Here is a 22,305-nt window from a genome sequence, read left to right as displayed (position 1 = left end):
AAATAGAATAAATTAAAAAAAAAAAAAAAGATAATGGAATCACTAAGATTTTCATTAAATTAAGTAGCTTATGAGGACCCATAACACTTAAAGTAGCTTTTAAGTTAAAGAACTTTTATTCATTCATTAGTTGTTATGTTCTTTTGACACTATTCATTTTTTTAGGCAGCTGATTTTACTTCTAGATTTATACAGTCCCAGAGATGTATATGATTACTTACGGCCAATTGCTCTGAATCTATGTGCAGACAAAGTTTCTTCTGTTCGTTGGATTTCCTACAAGTTGGTATGTTCTAAACTTTTAAATTTGGAATAAGGAAATTGTAAATACGTAACAAAATGCGGAAATTATTATTTCTCCAATTTAACATTTCTAGGTTAGTGAAATGGTAAAGAAATTGCATATGGCTACACCCTCAACATTTGGAGTAGATTTAATTAATGAACTTGTGGAAAATTTTGGTAGATGCCCGAAATGGTCTGGTCGACAGACGTTTGTCTTTGTCTGCCAGGTAAGAGAAGGATTTTCTTTTAACTACTTTTTACCTGTCCTTTTATGCTAATTTTTTCTTTTTCTCTACCTTCCCTGTCTTTAATAAGCACTACTTCCATATTCTGTCACTTTGAGTAACATGGGTTCTAAGTGACTATTCCTAATCACAGAAACATTTCCTATAATCGGAAGAAAAAGTTTCTATAGATGCCAAGTATCCTCTTGGCATTTATTGTCATGGAATATGAAAATTGGCACTCAGTCTTTCTTGCTAAAGATATCGATAAGATTCCTGAAAATTTGGGTCCTCTAAATGTTCTTAGAGAGAAAAAATTAATTTGTTTTAAAATTGTTCTTTCAGTTTCTCCCTTAAGGTAGTGTTCTCCAGGTGTACAGTGATTTGAATGTAAAGTGGGCAGCACTTTTAAAAAGATATGTCTAAAAGATACTAAAAGATTTTGTGATCCAACTTGTATGCTCTCAATCCTAAATTTATCAAAAAATCTAAAATAGTATTTTTTTCTTATCAGACTATCATTGAGGATGATTGCCTTCCTTTGGACCAGTTTGCTGTGCATCTGATGCCACATTTGTTAAATTTAGCAAATGATAGTGTTCCAAATGTTCGAGTACTACTTGCAAAAACATTAAGACAAACTCTCTTAGAAAAAGGTTGGTAGTGACAATGGTGGGTTTTTTCATATTTTGCATAACTATTTGAGTGACTATCAACAAGCAGTGAAGTTAATAGGCATTTATTAAATGCCTACTATGTATGGGGCACTGTGCTAAATAAGGGCCAGAGAAAGCCTGCCAAACAAATTGTCCCAGCTCTTAAGGGATTCATCATGTAATGAGAGAGACAAGATGCAAATAATCACTTACAAATAAGGATAAAATGAAGACAATCTTAAAAGGAAACCATAGGATTAAGGGCAATCAGGAAAGGCATCCTACAGAAGTGAGACTTTACATCAAACTTGAAGAAAACCAGGAAAGCCTGGAGGGATAGATGAGGGAAAGGACAGCCAATTAAAATGCCTGGAATTCAGAAATATACATGTACTGTGTGCAGGAAGGCTCATGTCATTAAATCTCAAGAGTAAATGGAGAGAAGGTATAAGAAAACTTAAGATGGAAAAGTAGGAAGGGGCCAGGTTATGTAGGTTTTTATATTTGATACTGGAGGCAGGGCAACTGGTTTCCATTGTAATTGACTAATTGGCGAGTGGAAGAGGGTAGCCAGAATTGGGATGATGACCAAACTTTTGACAACTCAATGGATCTATGCAGGGAGTTTCTTGAGACAGTGAGGCCAAAAGCAGATTATTGGGTTAATTGTGAGAGATGAGAGTGTGCCCCAAGGTGGTGGCAGTGCCAGGAGAGAATAGCGTCTACTCGAGCTATTAAATATAATAGAATTTGGCAACAAATTGTCTGCTGGAGGAATAGGTGGGGAGAGGGGGAAAGAATTAAGAATTGAGAATGACATAGGTTGTAAACTGTGTGACTCAGGATGGTATTATTGATACTTAGGAAGAGGGGAGGATTTGAGAAAAAAATTAGTTCAGTTTTGGACATGTTTGGAATGTTATTGTTATGTATTGGGTTCTAAATTCAAAACTTGTGACACAAGCCCATTTAATATACAACTTGTTCATTTTTGACTGGCCTATTTTTATTTTTTAGCAAATATTGAATATTCTGTTTTCTTTTGTAGACAGTTGCTTCAGGCACATTTAATTATAATCTAGTCATGGTGAAATATAAAATCTACATTCTAAAAAGTTTTGTGATGAAAATAGAGAATCAGTTTAGATTTTACTTATTTTCTCAGGCTTACTTAGTTTCACTATCTTCAGCAATTGATATTCTTATGGATCCCCATAGCAAGAAATAGAATTGTATAGAATTGTATGTCGGCTATGGTTTGTAGAGAGATGTGTGGTTGTTGGTATAATTGGTCACTTGGTGGAAGGGGGAAGATCTAGGGAATGTATGGTCCCAGAACAGTCTCCACAATAAATAGTTTTGCCATCAGTGTATTTACTACCATCTTGCTTATTCAGTTCAAAATTATATGTTACTTACATTATTCTTGCTGGTCCATTCACTGATTTGTGCCTTTGCCTTAGACCAGATACATGAACTGATGTCATTTTCCAAGGTACCTAGCAATAATACCGTGTACAAGATTAAAGCTCAGTAAATAATCTGAAAAAGACTACAGATGAAAAAGTATTTACTTCTCTGTGCTTGAAATTCATACAAGGTGTAATTATTTTTATTAAACAGTAAAGAAGAAATAAAGGCAATTTATTTGAATAGTAAAATAGTGTATTCTCTTCTATTGAGGAAGATGTATTGTTCCTATGTTTCTCATACATCTGCAGGGAAGAACTTATTCCTTCTAAGGCCCATTATCTTAGGTCAAAGGAGAAAAATGAATATTTACTGAATTCATATGAAGGAAGCAACAAAAAAAAGTTCTTCCATTATTTGTGATGTTAAATTCATATGCCTTTAAAAAAAATCTTTCCACAATAATTTTAATATATCCACTAGTATAACTTTTCTTGATTTTAAATAATAGTAAGGATATATTTAGCAGATTACTTTAAATCAAAATTTAAAAAAACCAAAAACTCCATGTTATTTTGCTTGTTTCTACATGATAGTAGGTTCAGAGTGTGTGTGTGTGGGGGGGGGGGGGGGGGGGGTGGCAAAAAGGAAGTAGAATTCTGGACTTAGAGGCAAATGATAGTAGATAGTAGAGTCAAGGTTCTGATAGTAGCTGGGTAACTCTAGGATAAGTCACTTAAGCTTGTTTTTGAGGCAACCCCTGGAAATTTAGTATAGCTATCAAGCGAACTTATAATTGACAAAAACAATCATAGGTCTTAGTGTAGTTTCATAACAGAAGAGCTAAGAATTCATCAGAAAGAAATCTTATAGAATTTCAGAGGTGGAAGGGTCCTTAGGAGCCATCTAGTTCAAATCATCTGTCTGAAAAAAAACCTTTTTTCCAGGAAATCTAACATGTGGTGATTAAGCTTAAAAACTTTCAGTGAAAAGAACTTGGGATTTTAGGGATGCCCTTTAGTTTGGGGAATTATAGAACAAATTTTGGTATATGAATACAGTGGGATACTAATAAAAAAATTGCAAGAGGGACAGAATCAGAGGAATGTAAGAATACTTGTGTTCACTGATGCAGAGTGAAATTATAAAAACCAGTAGAACAGTTTATTCAGTAATCACTGAAAAAAAAGTCTTAAAATGGATCATCAATGCAGTGACTATTAATAACTCCTCTAGAATGCTGATGGATTATCTTGACAGAAGCAAAGGAATAGAAGTACAGAATGGGACAAACATTTTCAGATATAGTCAATGTGTAGGTCTATTTTGCTTTACTACATATGTGTTATAAGAGAGAGCTTTTATTATTATTTTTTTGGGGGGAGAATTAGGGGAGATTGTGAAGATTGTGATGATACTTGAACACAGAAATAACAGAAAAATAGAAAGAAAAAACCTTCAGGAATCATTTTTAAAAATCAGGATAAGAAAGTTCATATGGGTATATAAACCCAACAGGACAATGTAGAACTAATTTGTTAAATTTGAAATATATAGAAATAACTCAAACAAAATGTAGGGGAGATTCTTACTTTTAATTGCAGTACTTTTTCTGTTCTTGTACAATGAAATGATTGTATCTGTTGATATTTTTCAAGTTAATAATAATAATAAAGAATATTTTTAAAAGGGGAAAAAACAATATTTGTTTTTCAATTTGTTATCCTCGAAATAAAAGAAGAAAATTTTCATTACATTGAAGAACAGAAAATATTTTTGTAAGACTGAGAACTTTGGATAAAAACATAACTAAACAAATAAATAATTTTTAAAAAGAACTTTTGGTGAAAGGATTGACACAATTTTATCTTAATCAGCTCCTATATTTTAATGGTCACTGCATTAGATTTTTTAAAAGATTTTAGGGTTTTTTTTTTTTTTTTTGCCTTTACATCTTCTATTTTTCCCACAATATCTGAACCCTTTCCTCTTCTCAGTCATCCTGTAAAATGAGGGGAAAAGAGAACCTGACATTATCCATGATGTTTCAAACCCACATACCTCACCTTGAATGGGAGAGGAAGAAGACACCTTTTAAAATCTCTTTTTAGAGGCAGTCAGAATTGATCAACTTTCAGTTTCAGGTCCTAATGCTGTCCTCTCTCTATTAACATTATTGTAATCAGTATGCACACTCTTTCCCTGTTACTTATGCTTACTACACTTTGTATCAGTTCATGTGAGTCTTCCTATGCCTCTCCTTAGTCTTCATACTTAACATGCCACAACTTGTTCAGCCATTCCCCAGGGGATGGGTATTAACCTTGTTTCCAATTCTTTGTCATTGCAAAAAGGGCTACTCCAAATGTTTTGGTGTATGTAGGGTTTTTGTTGTTATCATCGACATAGTTGTAGTAAATGGCTTGGTGTAGAATGAATATCTTTATTATCGAGTCACTTTATTGTAATCACTTGGAATTATATAGCTGACATTCTCAAAATTTGTACTTGGAAAACATTACATATTGTTGCATTTATTTTGTTTTTGTTTTGTTTCCATTTACAGATTATTTCTTAAGTTCTGCTAACTCACATCAAGAAGCTGTGGAACAAACAATTATGGCTCTTCAGATGGATAGTGACAGTGATGTCAAATATTTTGCAAGCATTCACCCTTCCAGTAACAAAATTGCTGAAGATGCTATGAGTACAGCTTCTTCAACTTATTAAAGAGCCCAAGTCTCATTGTCTCTTCTGCTTAAAATCCACAAGTGCTCCTCACATGGATGATCTGGGACAGCCTTTTCTGAAGGAGGAAAGATCTCCCCTCTTGCCAGACCTAACTACAGGTGCCAGTTACCTCCACCTGATGCCAGGGATCTTAAGAGTCAAGAGAAAGTATGGTAAACTATAGCTCATCTTGACTTTAGGAAATACTAATTTCTCAGAGGATTATACTTGTCACCGAAGCCTTAAATCCTTCTGTCTTCCTGAATGAATGAAACTTGAATTGGCAGAGCATTTTGGAAGGGATGACAGTCCCAAAACCTGCATTGTTTTCTCCACAGGAGTTAACTTAGCAAGTTTTACTTTAGCAACCAGTAGATGAAATTCTTATAGCCAGAAAGGCAGATGTGTTGTAACAGGATGTAAAAGAGACCTCTCCAGTATTAGCTCTAAACATTTTTATCCAGGCAAGGACCTGATTGGGGTGCGATGGTTTGCTGCCCGACCCCATCTTCAGTAAGTGTGAATAGTTTTTGATGTGTGTAAATTGGAAAAATAGAAATGTTTGGATTTCTCTTTAAGGGCTTGATGCTAACACTAAACTAGAATCTGATTTTAACTCTTAAGTGCAGCATATTGCTGTATCCATTAGCAGAAACCTTTGCTGAATACCTATGTCCTATTTTTTTTTTTTTTTTTCATGCTGGTCATGACCTGAAGGAAATTTATTAGCACGTGTACTATATATGTCAGGTATTTTTAACTGGATCATGATCAGCTCTGAGGTGCAGCTTTGTTCTTCCCATACTGTACATACTTGTGACCACTCTGGGGAGCACCACAGTCTTTAATCATGTTGTTTAAAACTGTTGTTGTGACACAAGTTGTTCTCCACTTGTCCAAATAAAATTTATTAATAAGATGTACATATCTTTGGCTGGTTTAGACACTTGGAAATAAATATGATTTATATTTATGATTTAGTACAATATGGGAAACTAGGTCAACTGAAACCTTATTTGCCTTAAGTAGTTTATTTTCTCTAAGACTCTAAAATTGTATGTATACAGATGGTAATATTCTTTGCCCTTTAGTATTTCTGGCAGCCCATCAGTGGGCATCACTGGAATCTTAAGTCCTCCAAACCAGACACTAGGTTGGTCCTCAAGATATAAGAAAAAAGTTAGATGTGTTATAGTTACCTTTGTTTACCAGAGGGATTTTTGGCTCCTAGTTTGAAGGACCCAGATTGGGAGGTCCAGCATTTTGAATTCTGTTGGAATCTGATAAGCTCACAAGTCCTACAGGAAATGCTAGAGAGAAGTGGAAACATCCAACAGATCCTTTGGGTCTGCTCAGTTAGTAATCCACATAGGATGGCAGAAATCCAAAAGATCTGGAAATATATTTAGGGAAAGAAGTATAGATATTTTCTGTGTTTTAAGAGAGTATAAGGAGCATTTATCTATGCTACTTCACTCTGCTTTGCTAGCTAACATCCCAGTAATCAAGTATATATTCAAGTCTATATACTAACTTTGCTTCCCTTATTTTTAATTTTCAGTAGAAGTATTCACTAGTGACATTTGATTAGTTTCCTAGAGATTATTGGTGTATAGCTAGTTTTCCTGCTTAGAAGGCAAAACAGTGTATACTTTCCCCAAAAAATTCTCTGTTCTTTAAAAGTCATACAAAGCTATAACAAATCCTTTTTTTTTTTTAAGAGACATAGAGAAATTGTATTCCAAGATAATATCACTATTCTTAGTACCACATTAAACAATAAGCATTTATTAAGCCCTTAACTATGTAGCAGCCCCAGAGCTAAGTACTGGAATTGATGGTTCCTACTTGTAAGGTCCTAACAGTTTTGTGGGGAGAAAACATGTAAATGTTACAAAGCAAAGGGAAAGGAAGAAATCCAGAATGAACATCTGTTCTGTACAAGCTGGGATTTGAAGCGAGTTCAAGAACCCCAGGAGTGGGGGGGTTTGAGGAAGGAAAGCTTAAAATTTGTTTCCAGTCCTGAACTGGTTAACTATAGTTAGCTATCTATAAGTGTAAAGAATTTGCCAAATTTTTCTTTTGCTGTTTGTTAGGCTGCTTATGGTTTAATTCTAGGAAATATTTTCAAATATCTGCTTGATTCTTAAAGCATAAATACAAAAAACAAATTCTTAAAGAACCTTCAGTTAAACCAATAAAATAAAGTTCTGCTAAATGATGGGCAACCTTAATTGAAAATCATATATGGAAAGAACAATCATTTGGAATTAACATCTGAATTCAAATCCAGCTTCTGTTTAAGTAGAACTCGGGCAAGTTAATATCTCTCAGCCTTGTCCATTTTCTCTATAAAATGAGAGAGAAAGGATTGGATTAGATCTTTTAAGATCTCTTTCTGCTCTCTAAATCTTAAATCCTAAATGTCTCATTAAGTTAGGTCTACTTTGAGAATATGCAAACTGAAATAAGAGATTTTTTTAAAGGACAGTTCCTTAATTATTAGTCACATTTGCCCTGAAAAATAGCCCTAGATATGACTTACTCTACTTTTTTCAGGCATGTTATGGGGGAACAGGAGCTGAGCTGAACATGGGGAACAGGAGCTGAACTCCTGAAGACAGCAAAGGGTTTGGAATCGAATGTAGCCTCTGATCAGTCAGGATCAGTTTAGGCAAGAAAATTTTGGCTTCCAGCAGCAGCAGCAGCAACAACAGCAGCAGCAAGAGGCTGGGTGGTGAAAAGAGATAAGGTAGAAAAAAAATGAAAACACATTTCCCATAAACTATCATGAGGGAAAAAAGAAGGGGGAAGAAAAAGCATAGCAAATTTATTTGTACTTATCCTATCTCAACATAAACCTGAGAGAGTAGAGTGATGACAATTATTGCTTGTGATTTGCTTTCTATACTATGAAAAGGATTTTTAGGCAATTGTTGATCTTTTTTTTTTTTTGATTCTTGAGTGCCCTGGAGGGTGGTGGGGGAGGCAACTTTGAGATTACTTTTTTTAAATTTCTGAAGTCATTCATTCAACTATGGTTTGGAATATTCATTTAAATCTGTGTTTAAAAAATGTTGACAGCTCTATGCAACCTTGATTAGCTAACACTTGTACAAACATGAAAAGCTGTGTCTGCTTTATTTTATAAAAATTTAACCAATCCTGTAATGTTCCCTTATTAATGCTTCCAATAGCTTCCTGAACTGCTTGATTTCTGGACAAAGTGAGGGGACCTTCTTACACACTATAAATACTCACTTTAACTTTGAATCTGAGAGTCACTACAGAATATGGATCCCGAAGGCTTCCAGGGATTTTGCTGTATTATCAAAGTATCTTTGAGTACATAGGTACTTCAGGTAAATCTTTAATTTTGCTGCCTTATGCTGTTCCAACAATGTATGGTATCCAAGGCTAAAAGCTTTTTTGACACAGAAGATCCTGGGGCACACACATTTGACAGCTGTACCCTTGGGGAACGGAGGGGATGCCAGGGCTTTAACTGACCAAGTCCAGGAAAAACTGACACTATTTTTGCACTTTAATGTGGCAGAAGAAAAGTACAATATTCTACAGTAGTAGAATAGGAGTTGGGAAAGGGAATTGCAACTTATTTATAGCTGAAAACAAATTATTTTTAAAAAATCAGAAGTGATTTAAACTAGGGAAAATTTTTGAAGAGTTCCTTCCTCAGCTATTCCCTCAAGAACAAGGCTGTTGGACTAGCAGGTGCTACACCCAGCTTGCTATTAAGATCTTAACAAGGTCCATCCATTCAGGCAATAAGTCATTTTTTTTCCCTACCTGGGCTAGGCAGCATTGCATTCTCAAAGGGTAAAGAGTGAGCTGAAAAATACCATTACAAAGTAAGGAGTGTGAAAGGATAGGTTGGCACAGGAAGCAGAGACAACTACCTAAACTTTGAATGTGAATGGACCAAACCTGTCTTGCCAAGCCTGCTTGTTTCTTCCACTTTCTTGATTCAACAATGATGGATGCCTTCATTAGTGTTTAGGTTTCAAGTTTTGTTCTATGAAAATTGATTCCTTTATCTTAAAAACTTGAAAAACTAAGTAAAATTATAGGGGTGAGGGAGTTTTATTTACAAATATACTCCCTCATATTGACTACCATTTTTGTGTTTCTTTTTTTGTCTCTAAACTTCTCCTAAACTTTACTTCCTCCCAAATTTGGAAATGTTGAGTATGGAGAACAGGACTAGATGTGGTGGAGCAGATGGATTTTTCAGCATAAAGACATAAATTTTAGAAGAGGAAAAGTACTTTGTTTAGCATAATTCAAATTAAACTGAACAACACTAAATGACAAAACATTGAGAATCCCATTTTTGTAGACATCCATGTGAGATCCTCATTGAAACATAGGAGCAAGCTTCATGTTTCATAATCCTTCTGCCTTAAGGCTGTGGGCATTCTGGCTTGCCCACCCACCTTTCCTCTCTTCTTTAGATTATCCTTAACTGGACCAGCTAAATGGAGGGGTTTGCTGTACTAGGAAGACAGGAGGATTCTGGATGCTCAGTCATCTGTTTCAGATACATTAACTTCCTTGAGCCTTATATATAAAATGCATTTTTGGTGAGAGAAGGTAGAGAGTAGTAGTGGTTTTGATATTGATACCAATACATATTGATGATAAAGGTAGCTTTATCATTCTTGCAGAGTTCCTTGACTGGTCTTTTTTGCCTATGCTTGTCACCAACTATGCAACCTTAATTATCTCACTGCTTGTTTGCTACTTTGATAACTCAGTTGGAAAATAGGAAAAAAAAAGACAAGAAAATTAAAAATTCGGTTCCTGAGGCAGCTAGGTGGCAAAGTGGACAGAGTACTGGCCCTGAAGTGAGGAGGACCTTGAGTTCAAATTTGACCTCCGACACTTAACACTTTTTAGCTATGAGACTTGTGCAAGTCACTTATTAACCCCAATTGCCTCAGCAAAAAAAAAAAAAAAAAAAAAATCCTTATAATCTAAAAAGATCAATAAAGGTACAGGTGAATAATTAGAAAGCAGTGCTTAATAGATTAGTTGCTGGCTTTGCTTTCTTCTTGTCCCTACATGGGCAGGGTACATATGGATGCTAAAGATAAAGGAAATCTGCAAATAGATTAGTAATTATAAAACACATCATTCCCTTCCTCAGAAATCATCACTGGAAGCTTCAGTTAAAACAGCTCTGCAGTTTACCCCATGGAAGCACTTCACTCCAGACTGATTTCCTATTTTTCTTTACTTGCCACATTTCAACTAAACTGGTCTTGTTCCATCTAATCTTTGTGCTCACATTGGATCACATTTCTTCCAAAAACAGCTCACATGCTTGATTCTGTGTGCTTTCATGATGTATAGTTAAGGTGTTATCTACCTTGTCAAATTTTATTTATCCTCCCCCCATAAACTCACCAGAATAGTAAGCTTCTTTAGGATGGAAGACTTCTATTGCTTTGTATCCTAGAGTAGTTGTGCTTGCTAGGGTGTGCATACTCTAGATGCTGATTTATTGAATTAGTCACATAGGAGAACATTCAGCAGAAATGTTGTCAGATTGTTGAACTGTTATCACTCCTTATTCAAAAATCAGCTGTGGTAGGACATTAAGGATTTCCGAAAAACATTACCTTCCACATGGTGTAGTATCAATTCTTGTTTTTAACTTGGTCAGTTTAAGGACAAGACAAAATAATCTCTGCACCACCACGTAGTTGTTGCATAATTCTTACCATAGTCTCATTAGAATCACCGACCCCACAGCTTTTCTTCTCACCTATCCAAAAGACCCAGACTGAGTTTAGTTGGAAGACACAAAGGATCAAAACTTGGACTTATTTCTCTGGGGAAGAAAAAATCTTTAGTTGTCCTTATTTGGTTTGAATAACAGAATAAGGACCAAATTCTCCAATTCTTAGCTTGTAACAAAAGCCAAAAATAGCTTTCTCATTACTACCTGCTGGACAAGCCTGAAAGGAGTAGGAAACAAAATCATCCGAAATTAAGAAAGGAAAAGCATTTTCTGTCAAAGGGGAAGGGGAGATTTGTTCTATGTTTGCCTTTCGAGAACTATGTAACATTGCAGTTCTCAAAGATGACTATGTTAGCACGAAGGAAGAAAAACTTATTGTGTACTTCATATTTTAATGAATTCAGCAGCTTTCCAACTTAGATCTGATCTAGTTTCAAAGATTTGATTTTAGATCCTGGCACAAGTCCATATTAGGTACTAGGGTTGGACCCCTACAGAGGTACCCGCTCTCATGACATATTCACACCCCATGGTTATCAAAAGCTTATAGGAAAGATAATTATGCATAGATTTGGAAGATGACTTACAAAATTAAATCAGACCACCTTTAGATTATTCAAATGTCATCTGAAACATTAAAGCAGGGGTTCTTAACCTGGGATCTCTGGAGATTTCAGTGTATCCATGAACCTGATGAGGAACCTAATTTCTTCTATGCATTTTATTTTCTACATTACTAATGATGCAAGCAATACCTTAATATTTTTTCCTAAGCTTTAATTTGTAAAACTTAAGGGAAGAAGCAAAATCTAAATTTTTATTCAAAGCCTTTGAATTCTTTTATTCACATTTGCAAAAGTTATTATTTTGGTTAATTAAGCTAGGAGCAAATGTTATAATTCTTAAAGCTTAAAGTTAAGTGCCAAAGGTTATTGGCAAACTAATGAATAGGTATTTTAGGTAGCAGAACCACATAAGTATATAGTAACATTTTATCAAAAATGGATTAGCTGCCAGATTGTTACTTTTAAATACTGCTTTGGTTAGTAGCTACTTGGTTACTGTCTAAGAAGATCATGGTGCTTTCCCTACATGAGCCTTTTAAGAAAATAACAACAGGAAATGTTTTTAAAACAGTTAAATGTAAGTGTTCATTTAGACATCTTTACATATGAATGGCTAGATTCTAGAAAATGGGTTTTACGTTCCATCAGGTCTCACTGGGATCTCAAAGTCACTTAAAACTTTTGGAGGAGGTGATAAGAGAGGGCACCGAGTGACTCATAAGGAGTTCCTTATGAAATCAGATCAACCCTTCTCTCCTCACCAAATCCCACTTCCCCAACCTAATCTTAGACAATCATATAATCCAATCTGTTGCTTTCTGTAAGATACATTTAAAACTATCCAAAAAAAAATGAGCATTTAAGAAATTGAAAACTTTTTTCCCAAATGGCTGCTTGAATTTATTTGCTTGATGCTTAATGGCCCTGGCACAAAATAAAAATTAACCAATATTAAGAGAATGGAAACACCAATTAAAAAACCATAACAGCTTGATAAGAAATTAGTGTTTACACAAACAAAAAAGTAACTTTAAATATTTTTGCCAGCAAATAGAAAAATGAATGTAACAGAACACTAAGAAGGCTTTATACATTTACTACGTTCATCACCTGACCATATTTAGTCACCATAATATCTTCTCTCCAGATTTTAAAAAAATAGTATGTTGTTTTCTATAACATATCAAAGCTTTTTTTTTTTTTTTTTTTGTACAAAATCAAATAATGGCCAACAATTCACAACAGTGCAATAGATAGAGGATACAACCACATCCAAGAGGTGCTGAAAATAAATACTCAAAATTCTAGGGAATAAAGATTACCAATGCTCTTGGGGTTCTTTTTCATTGTCATATGTTGAATAAATATTCAGATTTCATGGACATCATTTATCCTTTAACAAACAGAAAAGAATCTGTCTTAAACAGAAAATGGCCTAAGACGACAGGTATTGGGGAAATATCGCTGCTTTTAGAAGTAAACCTCAATGAATTTAATAAAGAAAAAAACAGCATAGTGACTATTTTAAATGATTTTCTATTGCTGAATCTTATCAATTGGGAGGCTCACTTGAAAGATAGAATTTAAAATTTTGTCCAAGAGAATATATGGCTTAACCAGGCAAAGAGACATTACATTCTAGCCTAAGCAAGCAATAGAAATCCACCTGTATTTCTTGTTAAATTTATATCAATCACATTTAAAGGAAATGTAGAGAGGAATTGGGATAAAGTTAATGCCTCCAACCAGCTTCTCGGAAAAGCCACAAAGAACATGAAGTAGTAATATTTATTGATTAATGGTGTAGCCAAAATTAACAAGTGGGCTTATTTTTACTTTCTGTTCTATGTGGCTCACGCTGCCAAATATTTCTGATACAGGAGAACATCAAGGGCAATCACATCTGTTTTACTGGGACTGAATCATATAGTCAGTCCTGGAGTGGTGTAAATTTATTTTAGTGTAATCTAGAATTGCAAAGTTAGAATTTATAAGGCTATATAAAAGTAGCCCATTAGCCCAAGTCATTCTTGTCCATCATGAAAGGTTCAGATGGCTCCCCCATTATGCACCAAAAAGGTATAAAAGGCACAAGCAAAAGTGACTTAAGTAAGCAGAAATGATGGGTGAAACAACAGATCAATTCACAAGGCAGATACAGTAATTCATGTCTGATTTTGTTTTCCTCTGAAAAGAAAGCAAGCCTCCAATTCCCTTATAGTGAAAACAAAAAATATATATTTTTTTGGTATTTAAAAAAAACTATTCTTCAGAATTACAAGTTTTGAGGTTCATTTTATGTGAATTGAAGCAAATTAATCTCCAAATAAGCTAACTATCTGGAAAACATATCTGTCCCCTCCTGAAAATCCTTACACTATATGCTCATGAAACCTGAGCTTGATGAATTCATATGTATGAAAGAGACAAATGTCCCCAGGGTTAAAAGACGTCTTTACATAATGTACACCAGAAGAGATGTGTGCACTTTTATTCTCAGTATTACAGTAAATTGCACAGTCCTTGTTAAGTCTAGTAGATTTCATTGATGCCTTAAAGGCTAATCATATCGGCGTTTCCTTCCGGTCTTTGCTTGGTGATGGCTTCGCTTGCTCCTTAACCGCCTTTGGCTGCTGCTCTTTTGCTGCTTTTGTTTCAGGGACACAGTCTCTTTGCTGCTGAGGTCCACCCCCACGCTTTTCTGGCTCTTCATCTTCCTGCACCTGCTGCTCGGATTTTGCCCGCTGCATCTGGAGCAGTCGAAGCTGCACTCGAAGTTCAATGATGGCCTCTCGTTCTTCGTGAATTGCTTGGTTCAAATGATTGTTCTTTATCTTTACCAATAGTAGAAAGAACAGTGTCAATTAAGCAGTGAAAGAAAAAAAAAAAAGCTACCCAATGGCAAAGAAATTCAACACAGTGGTCTTTTTGTTACTTGACTAGGAAAGAAAAAAAATTATATCTACTTCCCTTTGGTGGCTACACTTAGAAATCATTAAATCATTAGGAATCCAGTGTTCCACTTCAGGTAGAAAGGACGAAAGGAATGTCATGTTATTTGAAGTGAATTTGGATTCAAAACCATCTTTTATTGTGTGAAAATACTGAGTATAGGAGCATCCCACTTCCCAATCCTATCCATCAACCATGATGATTTTTTGTTCCTAAGAAAATATAGCTTGTCAGAGCTTATGGACCTCCTCATGAAAAAAAAAAAAAAACAAAAACAAAAAAACTGAAAAGCCACTAGCTCCTCAGCCCTATTCAAAATCTAGTTAAGCAGCAGTATTCTCAGCTGGGTAGAGAATTCCCTCTGACTGTTTGCTCACAGACAGACCTTCCTGAGACTCTTTTTAAAAACCTGCTTTTTAACTCTCAGCTTGTTTTCTTTTTTGTGAGCCACCAAAGAAATCTTACATGTAAAATGCTTCTGGACACGCTAAGACACTTCATATTGTTGCTGTTACTAAATATCTTCCTAGGGAGATGGAATACACTATAATGTTATATAATGTGGTTTAAAAATCCTTTCCTGAAATTGAAAGATGTTCTTTGAAGTAATAAAAAAACTATCCAATATCTTAGGAAATTAATCTATCCTATGGGGAAATTATCTCACCCCATAATAGTCATTTAAGTCATAGTGCCACATTGTTTTCAAGGGAAAACAATCCTGTCATAAAACGTTAGGAGGATCAAGGCTATTGAATGTGCTGCTACTTAGAAAGAATGGAAACAATGATTAAAAAATCATAACAGCTTGAATAAGAAATTAAGTGTTTACACAAACAAAAAAGTAACTAAATATAGAAAAATTAATATGAAACTAAGAAGGCTCTTTATACGTTTATGTTCATCACCTGATCATCACCAGTCACCATAATATTTTCTCTGGTCAACTAGGGCAGCAGAGGCTGGCAATAATCTGAAGAAAGAGGATCTTGGTTCTAATCCCAGTTCTGCCACTTGTGTCACCCAGAGCCACTTTTCAGAGCCTATGTCCCCTTACTTGTTAAAATAAGGGATAATCAATACCCTAATAATCTACAGCAAAATCCCTCTTATTTCAGCCTTGAGGCTGAAAATAGAATATTTTTTAGACAGTCTCTCCCAAAAAAAGTAAAAGAGCAGATGTGTACAACATATATGACCATCACTGGCTAGTGAAGATTGGTAGAAGAAATTTTGGAGGCTAAGGATTTGGAAGGAGCCTCTAAGGCTCTGAAGCCAATCCAACCTGATTAAGAATTCCTTCTACACATTCCAAATTCAACAAGAATCTATGATGATTCCTTTCAGGCATTCAAATAGGCTTGGTGTACACAAAAAACAAAAATTTCTATTTTCACACTTTACTAGAACAAAGAGATAAAATATTTTGGGAAAGGAGGTAGTGGTGGTGGATTCACTAAGTTCTTGGTTGGCTAACTAGATGGCGGCACTTAAGATGAGCTTTGAATAAAATTAAGGATTCCTGAAAGATTATTAAAAAAAAAAAATCAGATACGGAAAAAAAAAACTAAAAAGCTGTCAGAAGATGGAAAGCTTTATGTATAACCGCATAGGTAGAATTTAAATTGTATGAAGGGGGAATAAAATACACTTCATATATACCACTTAAGATAGGCTAGAGCAAAACAGGAGCAATATTACAACATTTCTTGAAGTGACATGGACAGACCCAACCAAGCTTTAGTTAGGAATATCAATTAGGTAGCTATAGAAAGTGGAGTTTAAAGCTGGCAAGAGGGGCTGTCCTGAGTGGATGTGAAAAAATGTATGGTGATCAATAAGACAGGCAACTGATGGAATGTTAAATGAAAATTTGAAAAATTGATTTAGAAATTGAGAATGATGGTATCCTTGACAGAAATCAGTCTGTTAGGAAAAGGAGTAGACGAGGGATTAGTAGGGAGAGTAGATATTGCCAAATCTAGGATGTGGACCTCTGGCAGGCAACTGGCAAGATCCCCTCCCAACAAATGGACACTCAGCCCTTTACTGAAAGACCAATAATGAAGTTGAACACAAATAACTTTTAACTAGTGTAATAATGAAGAGAACGAACCAGTTTTAGACCTCAGTTGGTGCTTGAAGACACTTTCCAAAATTAAAATTATTAATCACAAAATTAAAATGTCCCTTTCTAATCACTGCAAGGTTAAATCTGTCTAATTTGTACCCAATGCTATGAGTTTTGCCAAATGGAGGAAAAAATACAGAACATTATAATTTAGGGAAAATGTACAAGAAATCAGGGTTCTAAAGTTGACGAGAAGGAAGTTTCTCTCTCTCTCTTCAGGCTTCTAACCATAGCCACTTCAACCAGTCTCAAGTCTTTTATCTTTGTGTGACCACTCTCTGGCTTGATCAATATCCTTCCAAAAAAAGATACTCTCTCTATAGTCCAATTAGGGTTAGCACAATAAGGATATCAGCTCATAATGCTGTGGATAAGCATTCACTGGTTTGAATCTCATCTAATACTAGTGACTCATACTTCTGAACTTGCTAAGAACCCCCAGGGCTTTTGCAGATGTAAGATTTAATATTATCCAAGGGCATTATTTTGGCAAGATTATGCTTTAGTTGAGATGAAAAAATTGGGTCTTTCTGATATTTTTTAAAATGGTTTGTCAATTGCTAAAGAATATAACTGCAGAGATTGTTCATTAACATGCCATAACCAAGAAATGGTATCCCACAGAAGAAAAGGAAATTTCCCCCAAGCTTGCAAGTGTGTAATAATTTATAATATTCCACTTCCAAAAGTAGTACGGTTGTACTTAGTACTAGTACTTTTTTCAGAAACGATTTCTCACCTCTAGCTCTTCATTCTGTCTCTGTAAGTCTTCAAGAATGACCTGTAGCTCCTCTTCATCTTCACTCTCACTCTCACTCTCAGAAGAATATTCCTCTGTTTCACTCCGACCATGCTGCTGACGACTAGAATGGTAAAGAGTAAGCAAAAAGCTTCATGTACCAATGCAAAGAAAATGCTTGTTTAAGGTTCGGTACTGACAATATCAGATTTCTGCATATTTAATTCTAACACCATTAATAAAAGTTCTCTGTTTTAAACAGGTGGAAAGTCAAATGTGGCTCTTGGGGGGGGGGGGGGGGGGGGGGGGGGGGGGGGGGGGGGGGGTTTGTATTGTTTTTTTCTTAAGTGGGGAAAAAAAGTAAAGAACTAAGGTATAAAAAGTTCCCAAATGCAGACACAATGGTCAGAAATTATGACAGACTAGGAGAAAGGGAACATTTCCCAAGCTTTCCCAGGTTTCTTACCTTTGAATTTCAGCAATTTCTGCTCTGAGGCGTTCTATCTCTTCCTTTTCTGAAGCTATCTGTCTCCGGAGGAACTGTTCCATGGCTAGAAGCTCTTCCTGTTCAGTTAGAATCTCATTTTCCTAAAACAACCAAGGAACATTATCTGAGAAGGTCTTGAATTTTTCACACTTGATAAAATCCTACATTTAGAGTCCAATGCCCAAAAGTGGCAACCAATATACAGAGAGAGAGCCAAATTTGGAGAGAAATATGGGGGACTGAAATGAACATGTATTCCCTTTTTTCCTTTTCTATTTCTTTTTCTTACTGTTTTTCTCTCCCAACATGATTCACAAGGAAAGGTGTTTTTAAAAAATGTATAACTAGGAAAATTTAAAAGGTACACTGCATAGGCAATGTCCCTCTGCAATCTCAAAAAGTTAAATAGCGATGTCATACTCCTCCAAATTTTTATATCACATTGTAACTGGAGTAAATGTCATCTCAAGAGCTTGGAAGACACTCTTCTGTTATTGCCCTATCCCTGGACCAAAACAAACTGTAAGTCTATCTGCAAGGTGATCAAGGTATATGTGATCTAGCATGGAGGATCACCTTTATGGGTTACACTTTGAAAACGAGTACTCTGGTCAACTCACTTTATCCAATAAGATCCTTTTAAAAAGCCTGTTCTGTTATTAATCTTAAGTCCCACTTCATTTTCTCCAATGCAGTATTCTTAGCTGAATTTTCTCCGGGCATAGAAAAATGAATATTAGCTAGGAAAATATTAGAGACTAAAATGTAGTACCTGGGCAAGTAGAATATTTATAACCTCTTCATTTTCATTCATTTCTTCTTTGGAGACGTCCTCTTTTGAAAGGCTGGCAATCTCTTGAGCAATCTTGGTTTCACACTCCTGTCAAACCAGGCAAGTAATCATTTAAGGGACCAATATTTCATACAGCAACTTTTAGAGAACTGTGAAAGATTCATGCTTTTCTAAAATGTTTCTTCTGGAAAATTACCCTTCCATTTCCTTTTCTAGAATTTAAAAACAGCAATCGAAATAATTTGTCCAATTCTAAGACATGTACTATCTGCTTATACCCTCTCAAAATTATGAGATTAGGCATTCTAAAAAGTGTTTTTCTTCAACCTTTGACATTGAGACCACAAAACTGCTTTCTTTACATTCCAAGTGAAGTACTACTACTATACTTCCAACAATCCTAACACCTGAGATCACAGAACCCAGATGGCATGCATGACTGCTCTACAAAAGATCCAGAAAAATACCAGAAAATTACTGGGAAGAGTCAATTGAATTATTTTCTATGTTGACCCAATCATTTCCAGTTTGTTTGCTTTTTTTAGTTTGTTTTTTTTTAAACAGCAAAATCAATCTATTCTGTCACCTCTTTATATAGAAAAATCAGGGATCTAAAATTGACGAGAAGTTTATCTCATGTTTAAAAGGGAGAAAGAGGAGAAAGAAAAGTGGGACAAAGGCATATAGAAAAAGAATTTTTCAGAAGAGAAAAAATAAAGCAATTAAGATTCTGAGGGACTGTACTTCCCAAAGAGCTTCTGTTGGCATATAGGGAGGACAGAGAGCATACTGACAAAGCCTTGCTGGAAAAAAAAAAAAAAAAAAAGACTCCTCACCCAAACACAAATCCCTAGCTCATCTGTCACAAAGGCAGAATTTCGTGGTGTTTTAAAAGCTAATCTACAAAATCAACTCTGGATTCTTTGGAAACTTGGCCTACAAGTAAGAGCCAATAAGAGTTAATGGGTTTCAGGTTTCAAGTTTCATCAGGTGTTACAAATGCAAGAGCTAAACTTTCATTTGAGGCCAAAATCATTAATTACTTGGTTCCTAGTTATTAGAAGCTGGCTGGATACTAACAAAAACTCACGTAAATTAAAACAAAAATTCTTGATTCCCTCTTTTTCACTATCTCGGTATTCCACTTTTAGGCCCACCTGTTTTCCTTAAATCCTAAAGCTCTGATTCATTCCAAATTGCCCTCATCTGACCTACTTTTAAGCCTTCACAGAACTCTATTTACAAATGTTATATACTGGGTAACAACACAATATACTCAAATTAGATCTTCAAAAATTACTCGAGTTTGAAAAAAGCATTTAGAAAAAAATGTTTTAAGCTAAGAAAAACAATATTAAAATTTCAATAGTATTAACATGAATGAATTTCAAGAAATACAACTTAATTAAAAAACAAAACAAAATAATTAGTTGGAATACAAAATTGGAGTACAAAATGCTTCTACCCATGTATGTAAGTAATAAACATGACACACGGAATAATAAAATTACTTGTCTTTTTGCTTCTCTCAGTTTCCTTTTGAGGGCTGTTAAAATTCTTTGCACCTCCCATAATCTTTCTTCCTTGGATAAATCTTTTATTCCTGCCTGTAAATCTCGGTGTAGACAATTCAAAAGAAACTCCTAAAAAAAAAAAAAAGCCACAGACATCATTTGCAATTGCTTACCACTGAAATACCATGTCTTTAATAAATTTCAAAATAAGTGCCATTTCCATCCTTTTTTTTGCCTTTCTCTGTTATCCCTAGTGCTTAGTCACGACTTACAGCCAAAACATCTTCCCCACACATTTCTAGAGCCCTCTAGACATCAGGACCCCTCACTTCTGGACTTCTTAGTTAACTAAAGGCATAAAAAGGACTTCCCTACATGGAGTTGAAGCCCTTCAGATTTAGTAAATATGCCAGCACTAAAAGAATCACACAATATATCGACGACACATTTCCCTGTATCTAAGGGAAATACTGAAATATTCTTGTTGAATATCTTTCTATGCTATGGCTAGTTAAACTTCCTTCTGTTAATTGTTGAATGATAAAGGGGTATTTCACTCTGTCCCAACACTGATCTACAGGTAACTGAGTATAGGCCTGAGTCAGTCAGTGAGAAATTTAGACCTCTGAAATTGACAAACTTGCTATTTTGTTAGCTGATGGGGCTTAATAAAAGGACAGAAAAGTGTTAATACAGATTAAATTAAAAAGTGTGTACCGGGCACTCACACACAAAAAAGCACGTGCCACTTCTAAATAATATAGCCTAATTATCTGCCCTAATAGGCAAGCAATGCTACCCTGAAAATATTAACTGAAAATTTTTATTCGTTTTACTTGGGATTTATTGTTATTTTGTTCCCTTTTATTTTTTGAGCACTGATCAACTGATGGGACAAATAACCCAAAGAACATCATGGGTGGGTAGGAGATGCAACCTATAATTTCATAATCTGCTGCCCTAATAACAAAACAATAAAATGCTAATTATTTCCTTGAAAAAATTTCAAGAATATTTACTGCAAAGGCTTTTTTTCTCTTTAAAATAAGGTTTTTAGGGATTATCTAGTCCAGGAGGGGCTTAACATTTTTCTGTTATGAATCTAAGAAATCTGGTGAAAACAACTCCTTTTCAGAGTAATGTTTTAAACTCTACATAAAATTATGAAAGAAACCTATTATAAATTTAAATATAGTTATAAAAACTACAACTGATAAATGGTCAAAGGATATGAACAATTCAGATAAGAAAATTAAAGCCATCTATAGTCATATGAAAAAAGTGCTCTTAAGTCACTATTTAAAACTCTGAAGTACCACCTCACATCAGTCAGATTGGCTAAGATGACAAGAAAAGATAATGGTAAATGTTGGAGAAGATATGGGAAAACTGGGACACTAATAAATTGTTGATGGAGTTATGAAGTGATCCAACCATTCTGAGGAGAAATTTGCAACTGTACCCAAAGGGCTATAAATCTGTATATACTCTTTATGAATAGAGCACCAGTCCTGAAGTCAGGAGGACCTCAGACACTTAACACTTCCTAGCTATATGACCCTGAGCAAGTCACTTAACCTCAATTGCCTCAGCAAAAAAAAAAAAAAAAAAAACTTTATTAAACTTTTTTTTTAATAGCTTTTTTTCCCCAAAATACATGCAAAATAGTTTACAACATTTACCCTAGAAAAAAATCTATAACACAAGGTTTTTACAAGGGTAAATGTTATAAACTACTTTGCAAAAAATTTGAAAAACAAAAGGCTATTTTTTAAAAAATAAAGTTAAAAAAACAAAAGTTCAGAGAGCCCAGGTTAAGAATCTCGTATGTAAGCCATTCCTTTACCTTGTGGATGAGACATCAAAACATTTTTTACTACTAAATTCCTATATATTTTAGTTATCACGTCTTTTCTTACTGCTCAAAAAATAAGAGAAAAGTTTATCACAGTAATTGACTTGCCTATACTTGAAAATCTTTAAGATAACACTTTAAAAATATGATTCCCTGGTAACTTCTCATTGTAAAAAAATTTTAAATTGTTAATTTTCAT

At 34.8% G+C, this 22,305-nt stretch overlaps 2 protein-coding genes across 11 annotated transcripts in view; one reads left to right on the top strand and one right to left on the bottom strand.

Annotated features, from left to right (window-relative positions):
• The window catches only part of PPP4R1 (protein phosphatase 4 regulatory subunit 1), a 90,929-nt gene extending 74,476 nt beyond the window's left edge, over window positions 1-16,453 (top strand). For 4 of the 9 annotated variants that reach the window (XM_031946638.1, XM_031946637.1, XM_031946640.1 and 1 more), the window contains 4 exons: window positions 166-286; window positions 378-512; window positions 1,024-1,165; window positions 5,142-5,634. In XM_031946638.1, coding sequence (XP_031802498.1) covers window positions 166-286; window positions 378-512; window positions 1,024-1,165; window positions 5,142-5,305 — 562 coding nt within the window. In that variant the 3' untranslated portion in view covers window positions 5,306-5,634. Of the gene's footprint in view, window positions 1-165; window positions 287-377; window positions 513-1,023; window positions 1,166-5,141; window positions 6,229-7,864; window positions 8,058-8,502; window positions 8,668-14,294 lie in introns of those variants that run through there. The other 5 variants (XR_004230984.1, XR_004230982.1, XR_004230981.1 and 2 more) reach the window with 5 other exon arrangements.
• Window positions 12,805-22,305, bottom strand: part of RALBP1 (ralA binding protein 1) — a 48,675-nt gene continuing 39,174 nt past the window's right edge. For both annotated transcript variants that reach the window (XM_031946642.1, XM_031946641.1), the window contains exons 6-10: window positions 20,249-20,380; window positions 18,717-18,824; window positions 17,924-18,045; window positions 17,458-17,581; window positions 12,805-14,469 (exon numbers count right to left, since the gene is read on the bottom strand). In XM_031946642.1, coding sequence (XP_031802502.1) covers window positions 14,200-14,469; window positions 17,458-17,581; window positions 17,924-18,045; window positions 18,717-18,824; window positions 20,249-20,380 — 756 coding nt within the window. In that variant the 3' untranslated portion in view covers window positions 12,805-14,199. The remainder of the gene's footprint in view (window positions 14,470-17,457; window positions 17,582-17,923; window positions 18,046-18,716; window positions 18,825-20,248; window positions 20,381-22,305) is intronic.

The sequence above is a fragment of the Sarcophilus harrisii genome, chromosome 1 (assembly GCF_902635505.1).
Source record: "Sarcophilus harrisii chromosome 1, mSarHar1.11, whole genome shotgun sequence".
Classification (NCBI taxonomy): Eukaryota; Metazoa; Chordata; class Mammalia; order Dasyuromorphia; family Dasyuridae; genus Sarcophilus; species Sarcophilus harrisii.
Note: the sequence above shows the minus strand (reverse complement) of the source record. Positions and strands in the feature narration are given on the sequence as shown.